The following is a 19,813-nucleotide window of genomic DNA, read 5'->3' as shown; positions in this document are numbered from 1 at the left end:
TCAGAAGAAATGATCCTAGACAACACTTCAGTGATGCATAACCAAGCTCCATCACGGGCCAACAAGCTGGTTTTCTCTACATCCACTTCTGCAGATTATGGCGAGAACATTTCTACTATAAAGTATTCCTCTTTTATTGAATAAGGGAATAAATCAGAGGACGTAGGACATATCCCTAACAATACAATAAGCGGTCACAATATACTACCGAGCATACAAGCCACTGATGCTGCGGCAACTGTAGAAATTGGAAATAAAATATGCAAGGTCATTACAATGTACTACAACAGCCATACTCATTATGTCAATAATAATAGTTCCAGTGCTAAGTCTTCTAAGCAGTATAAGAGCAAAGAATATTCTGATACTGGTACAACATACTCAGTCAAAAAAATAGCTCTTGCTACAGGTCTCACAAGTCTTTAATTCTCTTGATGACCGTGAAGAGACTGCAACCTAGGATACATTCAAATCAATAATCCTTGTATTAAATGACAAAACAATTAAATAAACATTTAAAGGAGTTACACTACAGAATAAGACAGGGCTGGAATATACATAGAAATACATGCAAATGTTCAGTACATTATTAGATGGCTAAATTGATCCAAGGGAAATGGGAGTATATATACACAAAGAATTGCATTAAAATGTATGTGTAAGTACACACATGCAGCTCCACTCAATTTAATTTTATGTGGGGTTTCCACCTAGTGTAGAAGAATATTGCAGGGAATCAGGAGTGGAAGTGCTCAGTCCCATGAAATTATATACATCTAACTCTCTCTTGTTTTTGGTCTGCTGTACTTATATTCAGGGATCTATCAATGTTACATTGTATTATAAAGTGCAAATGCATAAGACAGCTAGCACATTGATACCTCCCAAAAGACATGACAAATGGGTAGTGTGTGGTTACAATAAAGTGCAAATGCATAGATCAATAAACCTGTAAATATTTCCCAAGCACAGGACAAGCAAACATTTCTAATTCGTAGTGATTGCCTTGCGCAGGTGTGTACTACGGAGGACAGAGAATGAACTTCAATCCAATATTGCGACCAGCATGCAGCCAGCGGGTAAGGAAAGGGTGAATCAAACACCTGAAAACTCCACCCATATGACCGAAAACCGGCCCCGCCAAATTCAGGTGACAGGTTCCCTTTAAAGACTTTTGGGAGGTTTCAGTGTTCTATCTGACTTATGCATTTGTACTTTATAATACGTTCTAACATTGATAGATCCTTGAATATATGGACAGCGGACCAAAAACAAGAGAAAGTTATACAGGTGCTTCTCACAAAAATAGAATATTGTCAAAAAGTTAATTTATTTCAGTTCTTCAATACAAAAAGTGAAACTCCTATATTATATAGAATCACTACAGAGTGATCTAAATCATGTTTATTTCTGTTAATGTTGATGATTATGGCTTACAGCCAATGAAAACCCAAAAGTTATTATCTGAGTAAATTAGAATACTTTATAACACCAGCTTGAAAAATGAATAAAATCCGAAATGTTGGTCTGCTGGAATGTATGTTCAGTTAATGCACTCAATACTTGGTCGGGTCTCCTTTTACATCAATTACTGCATCAATGCGGTATGGCATGGAGGCGATAATAATAATAATAATAATTTTTATTTATATAGCGCCAACATATTCCGCAGCGCTTTACAAATTATAGCGGGGACTTGCACAGACAATAGACATTACAGCATAACAGGAATACAGTTCAAAACAGATACCAGGAGGAATGAGGGCCCTGCTCGCAAGCTTACAAACTATGAGGAAAAGGGGAGACACGAGAGGTGGATGGTAACAAATGCTATAGTTATTCGGACCAGCCATAGTGTAAGGCTCGGGTGTTCATGTAAAGCTGCATGAACCAGTTAACTGCCTAAGTATGTAACAGTACAGACACAGAGGGCTATTAACTGCATAAAGTGAATGAGAACAATTTTTTTTTTTTAAATAGGCCACACAGGGATCCTTACATTAATGCATTGAGGCGGTAGGCCAGTCTGAACAAATGAGTTTTTAGGGCACGCTTAAAACTGTGGGGATTGGGGATTAATCGCATTAACCTAGATAGTGCATTCCAAAGAATCGGCGCAGCACGTGTAAAGTCTTGGAGACGGGAGTGGGAGGTTCTGATTATTGAGGATGCTAACCTGAGGTCATTAGCGGAGCGGAGGGCACGGGTAGGGTGGTAGACCAAGACCAGAGAGGAGAGGCGATCAGCTTTTGGCACTGCTGAGGTGTTATGGAAGCCCAGGTTGCTTTGATAGCCGCCTTCATCTCATCTGCATTGTTGGGTCAAGTGTCCCTCATCTTCCTCTTGACAATACCCCATAGGTTCTCTATGGAGTTAAGGTCAGGCGAGTTTGCTGGCCAATCAAGCACAGTGATACTGTTGTTTTTAAACCAGGTATTGGTACTTTTGACAGTGTGGACAGGTGCCAAGTCCTGCTGGAGAATGAAATTCTCAAACCTCGAGATCTCAAACCATAACATTTAAATTTGGACTATAATACGGCGCTCCTTCCCTTCTGAGCTTTGCGCTGTGCCTGAAAAGTATTTTCCTCTTACATGTAATGTATGGGCATAGGAGAAATTGCACAACAATTTGTGGTCTATTTTTTCCTACTAGCCCATATAAAAATTAAAATCTTTGGTCTAAAATGACATTTCAGCTGTAAAAATGTGATTTATTCTTTCTTCACCGCCCAATGGTATGAAATTCTGTGAGGCACAGGATGTGATATCAACATACTCACTGCACCCATAATTAAATTTATTGGGATGTGTAGTTTGTAAAATGAGGGTATTTCTGCTATTCTGGCACCTCAGGGATTCTGCCAATGTGACATGGCACCTTCAAACCAGTCCAACAAAATCTGAACTCCAATATGGCACTTATTTCAGCAGAAATTGCACAACAAAATTTGTGGTCCATTTCTCCTGCTATCCCTTGTAAAAATGAAAAATTTTGGGATAAAAAATATCGTTGTGCGAAAAATAGGTTTTTTGTTTTTCACGGCTCTATTATAAACTTCTGTGAAGCAACTGGGAGTTCAAACATCTAGATAAGTTGCTTGAGGGGTGAAGTTTCCAAAAGAGGGTCACTTGTAGGGGGTTTCCACTGTTTAGGCACATCAGGGGCTCTTCACGACATGGCGTCTGCTAATGACTGCAGCCAATTTTATGCTCTAAAAGTCAAGTGGTGCTCCCACCCTTTCGAGCTTTGCCATGCACCCAAACGGTAGTTTTCCTCCACATATGGGGCATCTTCGTACTCAGAAGAAATTGCACAATTGTCGTGGTCCAATTTCACCTATTACCCTTGTGAAAATAAAAAATTGAGGCTAAAGTAAAATTTACGGTATATGAAATAAAAGTAAAATGTGCTTTTTGTTTCCTTCCACATTTCATTAATTCCTGTTAACCGCTTAATAAACTCCTTGAGTGTGGTTTTGAGCACCTTGAGGGGTGTGGGTTTTTTTGTGGCTATTTTCTGTCTTGTACACCCCTCAAAGTCACTTCAAATGTGATGTGGTCCCTAAAGAAAAAAATTTTTTTGTAAATTTTGTTGGAAAAATGAGAAATTACTGATCAACTTTTAACCCTTATGACATCCTAACAAAAAAAAAATGTTTCAAACATTGTTCTGATGTAAAGTAGGCATGTGGGAAATTTTATTTATTAACTAATTTGTGTCATATAGCGCTCTGGTTTAACCCCTTTCACTCCAAAGCATGTTTTCACCTTCCTGTCTAGGCCAGTTTTTTCCTATTCTGACCAGTCACTTTTTGAGGTAATAACCGTGAAACGCTTCAACGGATTCAACCTATTCTGAGATTTTCTCGTAACATATTGTAGTTCATGTTAGTGGTAAAATTTGTTCTATGCGACTTGCGTTTATTGTGAAAATATTGGAAATTTGGCAAAATGTTGAAAATTTTGCAATTTTCATACTTTTAATTTTTATATCCTTAAACCAGAGAGTTCTTTCACACAATATAGTTCATACATAACATTTCTCACATGCCTACTTTACATCAGAACAATTTTTGACCTTTTTTTTTGTGCAAAATTAGAAGGGATAAAAGTTTACCAGCAGTTTCTTATTTTTCCAGCACAATTTACAAAACCGTTTCCCCCCCCCTACGGACCACATGACATTTGAAGTGATTTTGAGAGGTGTGTGACAGAAAATACCCAAACTGATGCCATTCTAAAAATTGCACCCCTCAAGGTGCTCAAAACCACATTCAAGAAGCTGAAGCAATGTAGAAGAAAAAATGAACATTTAACTTTTTTTCACAAGTTTTACTTTAGATCTAACTTTTTTTTTATTTTCACAAGGGTAAAATGAGAAAATGGATCCCAAAATTTGTTGTGCAATTTCTCCTAAGCATGCCGATACCCCATATGTGGGGGAAATCTACTGATTTGGCGAACAGCAGGGCTCAGAAGGGAAGGAGCACCGTTTGACTTTTTGAATCCAAAATTGCCTGGAATCAAGAGCAGACGATATGTCACGTTTGGAGAGCCCCTGATGTGCCTAAACAGTGGAAATCTCCCACAAGTGACCCTATTTTACAAATTATTTTACAAAGGCATAATTTTATAGTAATGATAATAATGCTTTTGTTATACTGGTGTCTGAATTGATAATGTGGTGGTATTTGTAAGTTGTGCAGAATACATCAGATTATAAAAGTATGTTGTGTCAATAGGTCAAAAACATATTTTATGAATTAATGGACGTGTGGTACACTTTAAAGTAATCCTTAATGCAAAGGCCAGGTTTCTCAGAGCAGATTTCACAATGGTAAATTGTGCTCTTTCGAATTCCTCTCTTACAACATACTCTGTTTGGGGGACGTCTCCGGGAAATTGTTGTCCTTGTACGATACGGCCACCATCAGATTCAGAAGTTCTGGGACCCTCACCTTCCTGAGTGCCAAACATAAGGGCATTGATGACTACCTCATGAAACTGAAGTAAAGTCCCTGTATTGCCTGCAGATCGAAACAGCAGAAAAGCATAGTACAGTGCCATCTAGCGTGCAGAGCGGTGATTGCTATGTTAGATTGACTCTTGGCACTGATTGGTCAGTAACTGTAAATGGGCCTTGTGATGCCTGTAATTTCTGATGTGTATATCTGCCCCAACATCTGTCCAGTGTGCAAGTGAATAAAATATCTGGCGTGCATGCTGCCTGTGCCTGATATGTTATCAGTATGTCTTTGGTATGTGCGCTGTGTCTGATTTGAGAGCGATGTTTGTGCTGCATGTGTTCATCTGAGCTGTCTGTGTAGCTGCATGTGTCTAATATGTGAGCAGTGTTTACGTTGCATGGGTTTTGCGAGAGTGATGTGCATGCCATGAAAAAGAATAGGACTGATCAGCAGCAGCTAGGGAAAATTGAGCAATTCTAAAAGTGGGTATAGATGAAAATCACATTTTTTAGTTACTACTTGAGTACCAATGCCATATTTGTAAGACCAGCAGCATATGGTTTTTGTTTCCTGAAGAAGAAGTGGGCTACACTTCGAAATGCATACAAAATAGAAAAAACAACACATTTTTGACATCCCTTCCAGAATTTGATGTTTCTTCATCACCTGGCAGCGCTGATACAGACCACAAACTTTCCATTTTTTTACACGTTCCAAAAAGACATGAGCCTGCAGGTAGGGACTTAGGCTAAATTCAGACATCCAAGTTTCATGGTCCATAAACCAAATTGACCAGACTGGCCATAGGTCTCTTAATCACATATGTTTTCTTTCCTCTTGTTCCTATAGCTCGTGCAGACTTGCTGCCCTGCACACCTCCATCATTTGAGGAGGCTACTACTGCTTCAATTGCTACGACTCTGTCTTCCACCTCTCTCTCCATTCCGGAACGCTCTCCATCTGAAACCTCAGAACACCCCCGTTATAGGTGAGTTGGGTTATATGTGCATAATAGAGTAGCTATTTCTTTTTGAAAATCACACAGAAGTACCGTAAATAACACCCAGATCACAACCATTTAAATGCTGTCATCAGAGATTGACCGCAGCATGGAATTTTTTAAATAGTTTCTGGAGCTAGCTCAGGTTGCTGGTGTTGTTGGTAGGTGTGCTATACCTGCAGCATCCACCCTTTTTGGAACTGGCTCCTGAGCCTGCTTCATATCTGTACCAAGCGTACAGGTATGTCCTTTGTCTGGAATGGTTTAGTTAAATTAAAGAGTACCTAACAATTATTATTATACATATTTTTTATGTCCCCCTCAAAGAGCAAATGCACAAAGGAGTGCAGGGTCTCATAGAGTAGTGTATGGCCTGAATAGAGAGCCTGGGTGCTAGTACTATTATGTGTTCTTTGTAAATACATTTTCTTTCTTGAGCATATAATGAAGCGTGCATTGTGTAACCAGATTGTCTCTTCTCGCAGAAGGCGTACTCAGTCATCAGGATATGATGTCAGGTAAATGGGTTTGACTGGAAGTGGGAAGGCTGTGATTCATTTGGGATCCTTACACTAGACGCCTATAAGCCACTAAATGTGAACCATCCTTGATTTATTGAATTGTTTTGTTTTTCTAATGGACACTTTCCATCAGGGAACATCATTGCCAAGCGATGGATTTCATGACAGGAATGTGCTATCCAGACAAATGTATTGTAGATGTTGACATAGAGAAGATAATTTTTATTCTTGCCCCATTTGTGTATTAATAATGGATGTTTAGAGATATGATTGTTCTCAAGTTTTGCAAGAATAATTCTCCACAAAATACCTACTTGTTACAATAATTAAAATGATTGATGCCAAGCTTATTTACCTCCTTATCCCTTGTATTTTAACACACTGCCTGGCAACACTACAGGTTGGTAGGCAGCTAATTCTCCACCTGATTTTCAGACTCCAAACTAGCTTTGGTTCTAAAAGAAAAAAGTTGAAAAATTGTATGGGTAAAAAAGAAAACAAAAAAGACATTTTGTATAATTTGTTCATGGGTTTCCCTAGCGCATAGGTGTATGATTCAGGCTATCCCTTTTGAAAAAAAAAAAAAAAACTTCACGAAGACGGCATACCTGTACATGGGTCTTCCATGGTATTTTACTTCATCTCCATTCAGCTGAGCGTCCAGCTTATCTGCTATACCACACAGCTCATGTTTTTGTATAAATGAGATCATATATTTCTAACAATGTGCAAACCATTTCACTTAGGGAAGCTCCATAAATTCCCATTCAGGTAGTTTATCCTTAAAGGGAATCTGTCACCAGGTTTGGCCGATATAAGATACGGCCATCACCTTTCAGGACTGATATACAGCATTCTATAATGCTGTATATCTGCCCCAATCCGACGTGTAAGAGAAGAAACATAACTTTTATTATAGTCACTTTCGGGGCAGTCCGGTCCAATGGGTCCTGGTCCGGCACCTCCCATCTTCTTGCGATGGCGCCCTCCTGATTGCGTCATGGTTACCCCAACATCGCGCTCCTTCGCAGGTGTACTGATTTTCCCTGATTGGAATGTGTTGAGAACAATAAAACCTAAAAATGATCAACGTAAATCACAACTAATATCCCACAGAGGTCTGGAGTTGGAATGATGCTCAAATTCAAAGTGGAAAATTAAATTACAGGCTGATCCAACTTCAGAAGAAATGCCTCAAAACAAGGACATGATGTTCAGTTGTGTGTGCGTTGCCTCCATGTGCCTGTATGACCTCCCTACAATGCCTGGGCATGCTCCTGATGAGGCGGCGGATGGTCTCCCAAGAGATCTCCTCCTAGACCTGGACTAAAGCATCCACCAACTCCTGGACAGTCTGTGGTGCAATGGATGGTGCGAGACATGATGTCCCAGATGTGTTCAATTAGATTCAGTCTGGGTAATGGGCGGGCCCGTCCATAGCTTCAATGCCTTCATCTTGCAGGAACTCCTGACACACTCCAGCCACATGAGGTCTGGCATTGTCCTGCATTCGGAGGAACCCAGGGACAACCGCACCAGTATATGGTCTCACAATGGGTCTGAGGATCTCATCTCAGTACCTAATGGCAGTCAGGCTACCTCTGGCGAGCACATGGAGGGCGGCGCAGCCCTCCAAATAAATGCCACCCCACACCATTACTGACCCACTGCCAAACAGGTCATGTTGAAGGATGTTGCAAGCAGCATTATTGCTCTCCACGGCGTCTCTAGACTCTGTCAAGTCTGTCACATGTGCTCAGTGTGAACCTGCTTTCATCCGTGAAGGACACAGGGCGCCAGTGGCGAATTGGCCAATGCTGGTGTTCTGTGGCAAATGTCAATTATCCTGCACGGTGTTGGGCTGTGTGCACAACCCCCATCTGTGGACATCGGGCACTCAGACCATCCTCATAGAGTTGGTTTCTAACTGTTTGTGCAGACACATGCACATTTGTGACCTACTGGAGGTCATTTTGCAGGGCTCTGGCAGTGCTCCTGTTCCTCCTTGCACAAAGGCTGAGGTAGCGGTCCTGCTGTTGGGTTGTTGCTGTTCTACGGCCCCCTCCGTGTCTCCTGGTTTACTGGCCTGTCTTCTGGTAGCGCCTCCAGCCTTTGGACACTATGCTGACAGACACCGCAAAACTTCTTGCCACAGCTCATATTGATGTACCATCCTGGATGAGCTGCACTACCTGAGCCACTTGTGTGGGTTGTAGAGTCCGTCTCATGCTACCACAAGTGTGAAAGCACAACCAACATTCAAAAGTTACCAAAACCTCAGCCAGAAAGCATTGGTACTGAGATGTGGTCTGTGGTCCCCACCTGCAGAACCACTCCTTTATTGAGTGTGTCTTGATAATTGCCAATAATTTCCATCTGTCGTCTATTCCATTTGCACAACAGCATGTGAAATTGATTGTCAATCAGTGTTGCTTCCTAAGTGGACAGTTTAATCACAATGTGATTTTGCATACCTTGAGGGGTGCAGTTTTTAGAATGATGTCACTTTTCTGTATTTTCTGTTATATTAACCCCCAAACTCACATCAAATGTGAGATGGTCCCTAAAAAATGGTTTTGTAAATTTTGTTGGAAAAATGAGAAATGGTCAACTTTTAACCCTTATAACGTCCTAACAAAATAAAATTGTTTCCAAAATTGTGCTGTTGTAAAGTACACATGTGGGAAATGTTATTTGTTTCTGTTTTTTTTTCATAAATAAACGCAAGTTATATCAAAGAAATTTTACCACTAAAGAAATAAAATATGTCATGAAAAAAACAGCCAATCCTCATAATTACCCATCCATCTTCCTCCAAAACCAGCTTTTCCAAAATTACAGAAGATAAACTTTCCTGTCTACTTTCAAGATCACGTCTTACCACCTGTGCACTTGACCTGATCCTATCCTACTTCATCCCAAACCTCACCACGGTCTTCACCCCAACCCTTATCCATCTCTTCAACCTATCACTAACCGTGTCATCCCCTCATGCTTTAAACATGCCTCAATTACACTTTTTTCTTCAAAAGCCTTCCCTTGACCAATCTTCTCCATCTAGCTATCACCCCATATCCCATCTCTCCAATGCCTCAAATCTACTGGAACAACATATCCTTCTTGAACTGTCCTCCCCACCTCTCCTCCTGCTCCCTCTTTTTCCGGTTACAATCTGGATACCGACCGTATCATTCAACCAAAACTGCCCTAAGGTCAGTAATAATCTACTAGCCACCTTAGTCAAGCGGCACCACTATGTCCTCCTCCTCCTGGACCTGTTCTTTGCCTTTGACACTACAGATTCTCTTATCTCTTAGCATCATAAGCTTGGTACTATCTTGGATGTCTTAATAGCTTTCAGACTTGACATTCATCATCTCCAACTCATACACTACCTCCTCATCTCGCCCCCTTTCTGTCAGCGCCATCCAATGTTCATTTCTAGGGCCCAGGGGCTCTTCTCAATCTACACCTTCAGCCAGTGACGGCTCACAGGGGTCCACAATTTTCAATATCCTCTTTCTGGACCAAATATCGCCTCCTTACTAACCAGCATCCTACAATGTCTGGCCATAATTTCATCCTTCTCTGCATGGTTTCTAAATGTTAAGATGGACAAAACAGAATTCATCATCCTTCCCCCATCTCGCTCAACCCTCCCAACACACCTAAAGTCAATGGTTACACACTCTCCCCAGTCCCGCAAGCTTGCTGCCTTGGGGTAACCCTTGACTCTGATCTTTGCTTCGAACCACATATCCAAGCTCAATATAGAAAAATCAGCCGCACTCTTATGGTATATCTTTGCAAAAATGTGATGTATTTTTTCACATGTGTTGAGACAAAATTTTCATATATATACACACACACAGCAGGGAGTATAAACAAAGTAGTAACGTTTCGACCCTGCCTCGGGTCTTTCTCAAACTGCGTTTTCTAGATAGTGTGAAAAATAAGAAGTGTGGTCCCTTTAAGGGCTCCTATTGTTGTGGTGTCAGGTCTTCCTGCTTCTGTGGGCGTGTCCAAGCTGTTTCCACCTCCTGCCAACTCCAGCTCAAAAAAATATTTCCTGGATCCATAACTTCCTTTACCCCTTTTACTCCTGTAGGTGTGTTGCACGTTATTGACCAATCCAATTTTTACAATTCTGACCACTGCCAATTTATGAGGTAGTAACTCTGGAGCGCTACAACGGATCCCGATGATTCTGAGATTGCTTTTCATGACTATGACTTGCGTTTATTTGTGAAGAAAACAGAAATTTGGCAAAAATTTTGAAAGTTTTGCAATTTTCAAACTTTGGATTTTCATGACCTTAAATCAGAGATATGTGACAAAATAGTTAATAACATTCCCCACATGTCTAATTTACAACAGCACAATTTTGGAACCCATTTTTTTTTTTGTTAGGAAGTTATAAGGGTTAAATGTTGACCAGCGATTTTTCATTTTTCCAACAAAAATTACAAACCATATTTTTTTTTTTTTTTTAGGGACCACATCACTTTAAGGTGTCTATATAGCAGAAGATACCCCAAAGTGACACCATTCTAAAAACTGCACCCTTGAAGGTGTTCAAAACCACATTCAATAAGTTTATTAACCCTTCAGGTGCTTCACAAGGATTTTTGGAATGAGAAAAAAACGGAACATTTAACTTTTTTTCACAAAAAATTTACTTCAGATCTAATTTTTTTTATTTCGACAAGGGTAACAGGAAAAAATGGACCCCAAAATTTGGTGAGTAATTTCTCCTGAGCATGCCGATACTCCATATGAGGGAGAAAACCACTGTTTGGGCTCACGGCAGAGCTTTGAAGGAAAGCTCGAACAATTGGCGGACGACATGTCTCATTTGGAAAGTATCTGATGGGGCTAAACAGTGAAAATCCCCTACAAGTGACACCAATTTGGAAACCATCAGGGAACTGATCTAGATGTGTGGTGAGCAGGTGGTTCACAGACATTTATAACGTTGAGCCGCAAAAATAATAAAATCACATTTTCCCCATAAAAATGTTATTTTAGCCCCAAATTTGCATTTTCATAAGTGTACCAGGAGAAATTTCACCATACAATTTGTAGTTCAATTTCCCTGAGTATGCTGATACACCATATGTGGGGGAATACTTCTTTTGAGGCACAGCGCAAAGCTCAAAAGGGAAGAGGTGCCATTTTAGATTTTAAATTTTGCTGGAATGGATTGAGGGTGCCATGTCACATTGGCAGAGCCCATGAGGTGCCAGAACAGAAACCTCCTATATGTGAACTCATTTTACAAACTACACTGCCCAAAGAATTTATCTAGTTGTGCAGTGATAATATAGACACCACATGTGCCTCACAGAATTTTATACCATTGAGCGGTGAAGAAAGAATAAATGAAATTTTTACCACTAAAATGTTGTTTTAAGCCCAAGTTTTTAATTTTCCTAAGTGCTAATAGGAAAAAATGGACCTCAATCTGTTGTAAAAAAAAATTCCTGAGTGTGCCAATACCTTACATGTAATTGGGAAATATTTTTCAGGCACAGTGCAAATCTGAGAAGACAAAGACCGATTTTTACGGTTATGGTTTGCAGGTGCCATGACCCACTGGGAGAGCCCATGAGACCCCAGAACAGCAGAACCCCCCATAAGTGACCCCATTTGACAAACTACACCTCTCAATGAATTCATCTAGGGGTGCAGTGACGTGTTGACACCACGTTTGTGCCATAGAATTATATACTATTGGGCAGTGAAGAAAAAATAACTACATTTTTACCACCAAAATTTTGTTTTTGCCCCACATTTTACATTTTCACAAGAAGTGTGTAAAATTGCCACCATTATTTGTTCCACAATTTTTACTGAACGTGGCAATACCCCATATGTGGCTGTACAGTACTTAGCCATACAGAGAAACTCGGGAGTAACGAAGCGCTATTTGCCCTCTGGAGCGCAGATTTTCCTTGAACAGTTTGCTGACTCCATATACAGAGACCCTAATTGCTAGAAGATCAGAATCCCCCCTCAAGTGACCTCAGTTTGAAAATTATAACCCTTTGGCAATTTATCTACAAGTGTATTTCTGATTTTGACTCCATGGGTATTTTCCAGAAACAAGCAACAATGAATGTTGCCGAGTGAAAATTGCAAACTGCCGTTGTAGTGACCAGTATGCTGTAGTGACTAGTATGTTGCAGACACGGAAACATGCACCGTTAAATGCCAAACTAGGAGGAGGAGCCCCAACACATCATTGAGCCCTCCCAAATTTTTACAGTCGCTCTGTTGATTAGTCTAGTATCCTCTCCGGAAAGACTTTTGTTGCTAAACCTGATAGGAATCGGGTCCTTCACTAGGGTCACTTGTCTTAGTTGGGTGGCCATTCTGGACAGAAGAGTGCTCTACTAGTCTCCCGACCTATTGTGGCTGTCTGTGCTCAAGGATACTGTGGATTTTATCTTTGCCTGTCCCTCTTGTGTCCAGAACAAAACCCTGAAACAGCTTCATACCGGTCGGTTACTTTCTTTGCATGTACCATCTGCTCCCTGGCAGCATATTGCAATGGATTTAATCATTGATCTTCCAGTATCGGCTGGGTGTACCGTTATTTGATTGGTTATGGATTGCTTCTCCAAGATGGCCCATATCACTCCACTGTCTGGTCTCTTATCTGCTCCACTGCTTGCTGAGAAATTCATTCTACATATTTTCAACCTCCATGGTATTCCTCTCCATATTGTCTCGGATAGAGGCATCCAGTTTACTTCTCGTTGCTGGAGGGCCACCTGCAAATTACTTAATGTCATTCTAGATTTCTCTTCGGCCTACAACCCTCAATCCAACAGGCAGGCAGAGCGAGTCAATTAGACCCTGACCAACTTCCTACATCACTATGTCAATGTCCATCACCATGACTGGTCCATTTCTGCCATGGGGCCGAGTTTTCGTATAACAACCATGTGAGGGAATCATCTGCCAAATGTCCATTTTTTGTAGTCTGCGATCAACATCCCAGTATTCTGTTCCCTGTCTATTCCTCCGATATTCCGGCTGCGGAGTCCCTCATCAAGTGTTTTTCTAAAATCTGAGAGGACACCAAGTCCACATTATTGTAGTCCTCGGAACGGATGAAGAAAAGACAACTAGACTTCTGGATCTGCCTCTGTTTTATCCTGGGTGCAATGTCTGGCTGTCTTCTAAGTATGTCCGACTCAAGGTACCATCCAATAAACTGGGTCCTCGCTTCATCGGATCCTTTGAGGTTCTAAAACAGATCAATCCAGTATCCTGCAAGCTTAGACTTCTTGCCCCTTTATGGATCCCCAATTTTTTACATGCGTCTCTCCTCAAGCCTGTCATCCTCAGCCCTTTTTTGAAAACTCCCAATACCACCTTTGCTTTAGTTAGCACTGAAGATGTTTTTGAGGTAGAGCACATTCTTGCCACCAAGAAGGTCAGAGTAAAGTCCTTTTTTTCTTGTGGATTGGAAGGAGTTTGATCTTTAGAAGTGGTCTTGGGAGCCAAGGGAAAACACCCATGCCCTCTTCTCCTGGAGAGATTCCTTGTGGGCTTCAAAAAGAGGGGTCGTAAAGTGGAGGTACTGTTGCGACGTATGTTCTAGTCACTATACCAGCCGTGCCAGCCAGTGCTTGCCAAGTCTACAATTCCTGTCCGTTACTGCCTCCTATTCCCTACAGGTCAGCTGCCATCCACCCAAATTCAGTCGTGGAGTAGCACCTGGTTTCGCCTTCCTCATCACTTCTCTGATTGCAGTATCGTCAGCCACTGTGGTTGGACTTGGTGAGCCACCCAATCATGCCCCCCCAGGCTCTCCTCGGACCATGGCACTTGACAGGCTACATGACAAATTGTGTGGTCATTTTAGATCACTTTGGTTGGAGTTTCGGACACATGCTGTCACAAATATGTCACATTCTCCTGGGAGATCTGGGGTTAGAAGACCACTGCGTAGTGTGAATTGCAAATCTTTAATTTAGTCTATGAGTTTATATCTCATACAAAATGGATTTGGTTTCCTTTGGTGCTGAAGAGGTTACCGACCCATGGTCAGTAACATGAAGATTCATTTCAGCTGCTTATGATCTGGTCATTAACTCTCCCTTTAAAACCTGGCCAGACCTTCTCTTCCTTGCCAGGGAAAGCTTTGCTTCCTAGCTCCTTGGAGACACTGTGCTGAATTGGAGATCTCTGTTGCTACTGGAGATTGAGAACCAAAAACACATGGGCTACTTGCACATTGAACAAGTCTGTAGGAACCTGTTCACACACCACCAAGAAACTCGAAGAAAAAAGAGCATAGTGAGGTCAAAAATACTGTTGTAAAAAAAAAATCACAGTAATAAACAAGTGCTAGTCAAAAGATGAAAAAAACAGGGTATTTAGTTGATACGTTTTTTGCAAAAAAATGTATACTACGCTGCTCCACCAATCATCCAGGTATACCCATATAGAGCAGTTCTAACTAATGTATATAATCCCTATCTGATGTATTTAAAAACCTGATCATCTGTATAGTACCTGTATAAGCAGGGTTCAGAGAGGGAATATCCATGTGGATATGAACTCGAGCGTGGGAAAATATTCTGAAAAGTTCCCAGGCTCGAGTTCATATGAGTTCATCCAGCAGTGGGCGCATCACCGCGACTCGAGGTAACTACAGTTCATTCGCCTGCATTCCATTCATTCATCAAGTTTTACAGTCAGGAGCACAACTGCATTAGCAGAGCTCCTGGGTGTAAAATGATTTAACCCCTTCAGATGGATTTACAGCGTGGGACAAGACTTAACGACGGAAGGTATGGAATATTGTTGTTTGGTTTTTTTTTAACTTTGTTTCAGGTGACAAGGGTCTTCAGGTGGATTAAGAGTATAATAAAATATTAAAACAGCATGTGTCTTTATTTCATTAAAATACTTTTTAATAATGTGTGTGTGTTTTATTAACCATATCGTACTATTGGATTAATAATGGATAGGTGTCCTAATCGACGCCTCTCCATTATTAACCTGGCTTAATGTCACCTTACAATAGCAAGGTGACATTAACCCTTCATTACCCCATATCCCACCGCTACACGGGAGTGGGAAGAGAGAGGCTAAGTGCCAGAATAGGCGCATCTTCCAGATGTGCCTTTTCTGAGGTGGCTGGTGGCAGATGTTTTTAGCCAGGGGGGGTCCTATAACCATGGTCCCTCTCTAGGCTATTAATATCTGCCCTCAGTCACTGGCTTTCCCACTCTGGCGGAGAAAATTGCGCGGGAGCCCACGCCATTTTTTTTCTGGGATTTAACCCTTTAGTAATGTAAGAAGTGTCTTTGTGACAAATTTGGGGTCTCTAGCTATTAAATTAAAGAGGAATATATAATAAAAGAAGGGATATGAGACGGTTTACTGTATGTAAACCATGTCTCATATTATGTCAGGTTTGAGAAGGAGATGGCAAAAGCCGGCAATTGAATTACCGGCTTTTCTGCTATCTAGCGCTGTAAGAGTATGAAATATAAATATATATATATTTATATATATACCCCTGTACTATGTGTAGACATTTATTTTAGCTATTCTATTCTAACCTGTCAGTGTGATTTTACTGTACACAGCACTGAATTGCCGGCTTTTCTATAGAACACCGCTGCGTATTTCTCTCAAGTCACACTGTTGGTCCATGTGTAATCTGTATTTTTCTCGCCCCCATTGACTTTCATTGGCGTATTTTTTTGCGCAATACGCTGACAAACGCAGCATGCTGCGATTTTCTACGGCCGTACAAGACTGTATAATACGGATATGTAAAATACATTGTACCGTGTGCAATTCATATTTTCGGCACCTCTCATATGTCCGTAAAACTCGCTAGTGTGACGCCGGCCTAATAAACAAGTCTAGTCAAAAGATGAAAAAAAAAACAGGGTGTTTAGTTGATACATTTTTTTGCAAAAAAAATGTATGCTAAGCTGCTCCACCAATTGTCAAAGTATACCCATATAGAGCAGTCCTAACTAATGTATATAATCCCTATCTGATGTATTTAAAAACCTGATCATCTGTATAGTACCTGTATAAGCAGGGTTCAGAGAGGGAATATCCATGTGGACATGCTGGATGGAACAGCTTAAGTGCAAATGACCCACAAAGGAGTGGTGGACTCCCCAGTCTTGTAAAAACAAGAGAACAATAATAGAACCAGAAAAACATGGCTACTTGCACATTGAACAAGTCTGTAGGAACCTGTTCACACACCACCAAGAAACTTGAAGACAGAAGAGCACAGTGAGGTCAAAAATATTCTGTTGTAAAAAAAATCACAGTAATAAGCAAGTGCTAGTCAAAAGATGAAAAAAAAAACCGCCAATCGTCAAGGTATACCCATATAGAGCAGTCTAGGTACTATACAGATGATCAGGTTTTTAAATACATTAGATAGGGATTTTATACATTAGTTAGGACTGCTCTATATGGGTATACCTTGAAGATTGGTGGAGCAGCTTAGTATACATTTTTTGGGAAAAAACGTATCAACTAAATACCCTGTTTTTTTTCATCTTTTGACTAGCACTTGCTTATTACTGTGATTTATTTTTTTTTTACAACAGAGTATTTTTGAGCTCACTGTGCTCTTTTACTACTGGAGATTGTTGCATGCTGTTTTTGGGTGTATGCTTTCCTCAGTGTCCTATTCACATTTTTTTTTACATTCGTTTACTTTCCTTCCCTATATTGCGCTCTACCTTTTTTTGAGTTTTTGTATGTTTATTGGTTTCTGTTATCCTTGTCTCTTATTTGTTGATACAGTAGCATTTCTGTTCCAGGCCTCCTTGGGGATGGAGAGGGGACAGCTTAGAAAATAACAAGAAAACAATAAGGAGGGTGGCCAAACCTCTTCACCTTTAGAGGTACCTTTGGGAGCAGGGATGGATAGGCCCCCAGTCCTAAGGATGGTTCAGGGTCCCTTTCCCTAATCACGAATAGTCAGAGCGTGACACATGCATCCCACCGCAGTGGGTCGTCTCACCCTTATAGCACATATTGTGCTGTGTGCTTTGTACTATTTCACATTTTTTATTTTAGCATATGCCGAAGTATGTATATTTGGTACTAGTGTGCACTCACTGTATGGTGATAAATTGAGGGAAAATAATTCTTTGATACACTGCTGATGTTGCAAGTTTTCACAACTAGAAAGATTAGTGAGGTCTATAGTTTTTTATTGTAGGTACACTTCACCTGTGAGGGAACAAATAAAAAAAAAAAAAACCAGAAAATCGCATTTTCACATAATTAATTAGCATTTTATTGCATGAAATAAGTATTTGATACAATAGAAAAACCGAGCTTAATATTTGGTACTTAAACCTATGTTTGTAATTAGTCAGACATTTCCTGTAGTTCTTGGCCGAGTTTTCACACACTGCAGCAGGGATTTTGTCCCACTCCTCCATACAGATCTTCTCCAGGTTTTTCAGGTTTCTGGGCTGTTGTTGGGCAACCTTAAGTTTCAGCTACCTCCAAAAATTTTCTATTGGGTTTGGGTCTGGAGACTGGCTAATCTTCAGATGCCCTGGCAGTGTGTTTCTGGTTATTGTCATGCTAGAAAACCCAGCCATGACCTATCTTCAATGCTCTTACTGAGGGAAGGAGGTTGTTTTCCAAAATCTCACAATACATCACCACATCCTTCCTGCTTTCAATACGGTGTAATCGTCCTTTTTCCTTTGCAGAAAATCACCTGCAAAGTATGATGTTTTCCCACCATTCTTCCTGGTTGGGACAGTGTTCTTAGGGTTGTACTTATCCTTTTTCTTCCTCCAAACATTGCAAGTGGAGTTGATATCAAAAAGTTCTATGTTGGTCTCATCTGACCACATGACCTTCTCTCATACTTCCTCTGGGTCATCCAGAAGGTCATTGGCAAACTGCTAATGGGCATGTTCTGACATGACCAGGGGAATCTTGCGTGCTCTGCAGGACTTTAACTCATGTCGGCATAGTGAGTTACTAATTGTAACGTTTGAGACTGTGCTCCCATCTCTCTTCAGGACATTGACCAGGTCCTCCCATGTAGTTCTGTACTGATTCCTGACCTTTCTCAGAATCATCCTTATCCTATGAGGAGAGATAATGCATGGAGCCCAAGACTGAGGAAAACAGTCATCTTGTGTTTTTTTCCTTTTTCTAATGATTATGCCAACAATTGTTGCCTTGTCACCAAGCTGCTTGCCTACTTTCCTATGGCCCATCTTAACATTGTGCAGGTCTACAATTTAGTCCTTGGGGTCCTTAGACTGTTCTTTGGTCTTGGCCATGGCGGATAAGTTGGAGTGTGACTGATTGTGTGGACAGGTGTCTTTTATACAAGTAACAAGTTCAAACAGGTGCAATTTAAACAGGTGAGTGCAGAGTAGGAGGGCTTCTTAAAGAAAAGCGAACAGGTCTGTGAGTGCCAGAATTCATGTTCGTTGGTAGGTCAAATACTTATTTCATACAATAAATTGCAATTTAATTATTTAACCCCTTTACCCTCCAAGGCCATTTGCACCTTCCTGACCAGGCTAATTTTCACAATTCTGACCACTGTCAGTTTATAAGGTAATAACTCTGGATCGCTTCAATTGATCCCACGAATTCTGAGATTGTTTTTTCGTTACATTTTGAACTTCATGTTAGTGGTTACATTTCTTTGATATGACTCGCGTTTATTTGTGAAAAAAATGGAAATTTGGAAAAAATCTAGAAAATGTTGCCATTTTCCAGCTTTGAATACTTATGTCCTTAAATCAGAGAGATGGCAGACAGAATAGTTAATAACATTTCAAATTTTTTAGGAAATCGAGATAACAGTTGACCAGTGATGTCTAATTTTTCCAACAAAATAAGCAAAACCATTTTGGACCACATCACATTTGAAGTGACTTTGAGGAGCCTATATGACAAAAAATACCCACAAGTGACACCATTCTAAAAACTTCACCCCTCAAGATGCTCAAAACCACATTCAAGAAGTGCAATAACTCTTCAGGTGCTTCACAGGAATTAATGGAATGTGGACAGAAAAAAAGAACATTTTAACTTTTTTTTCACTAAAATTTAACTTTAGACCCAATTATTTTATTTTGATGAGGGTAACAGGAAAAAATGGACCACAACATTTGTAGTGCAATTTCTCCTGAATAGTGATAAGCGAGTATACTCGTTGCTCGGGTGGTCTCTGAGTATTTGTGAGTGCTCAGAGATTTAGGCAGCTGCATGATTTATGGCTGCTAGCCAGCCTGAATACATGTGGGGGTTGCCTGGTTGCTAGGGAATCCCCACATG

The 19,813-nt window shown here is 40.6% G+C and overlaps 1 protein-coding gene across 10 annotated transcripts in view; it reads left to right on the top strand.

Annotated features, from left to right (window-relative positions):
• PIP5K1C (phosphatidylinositol-4-phosphate 5-kinase type 1 gamma) overlaps window positions 1-19,813 on the top strand; it is a 264,928-nt gene that overhangs the window by 167,661 nt on the left and 77,454 nt on the right. For 4 of the 10 annotated variants that reach the window (XM_069767797.1, XM_069767793.1, XM_069767796.1 and 1 more), the window contains 2 exons: window positions 5,819-5,957; window positions 6,455-6,487. In XM_069767797.1, coding sequence (XP_069623898.1) covers window positions 5,819-5,957; window positions 6,455-6,487 — 172 coding nt within the window. The remainder of the gene's footprint in view (window positions 1-5,818; window positions 5,958-6,454; window positions 6,488-19,813) is intronic. The other 6 variants (XM_069767800.1, XM_069767795.1, XM_069767803.1 and 3 more) reach the window with 2 other exon arrangements.

The sequence above is a fragment of the Ranitomeya imitator genome, chromosome 1 (genome assembly GCF_032444005.1).
Source record: "Ranitomeya imitator isolate aRanImi1 chromosome 1, aRanImi1.pri, whole genome shotgun sequence".
In the NCBI taxonomy this organism is placed as follows: Eukaryota; Metazoa; Chordata; class Amphibia; order Anura; family Dendrobatidae; genus Ranitomeya; species Ranitomeya imitator.
This window is presented reverse-complemented; position numbering and strand designations above follow the sequence as displayed.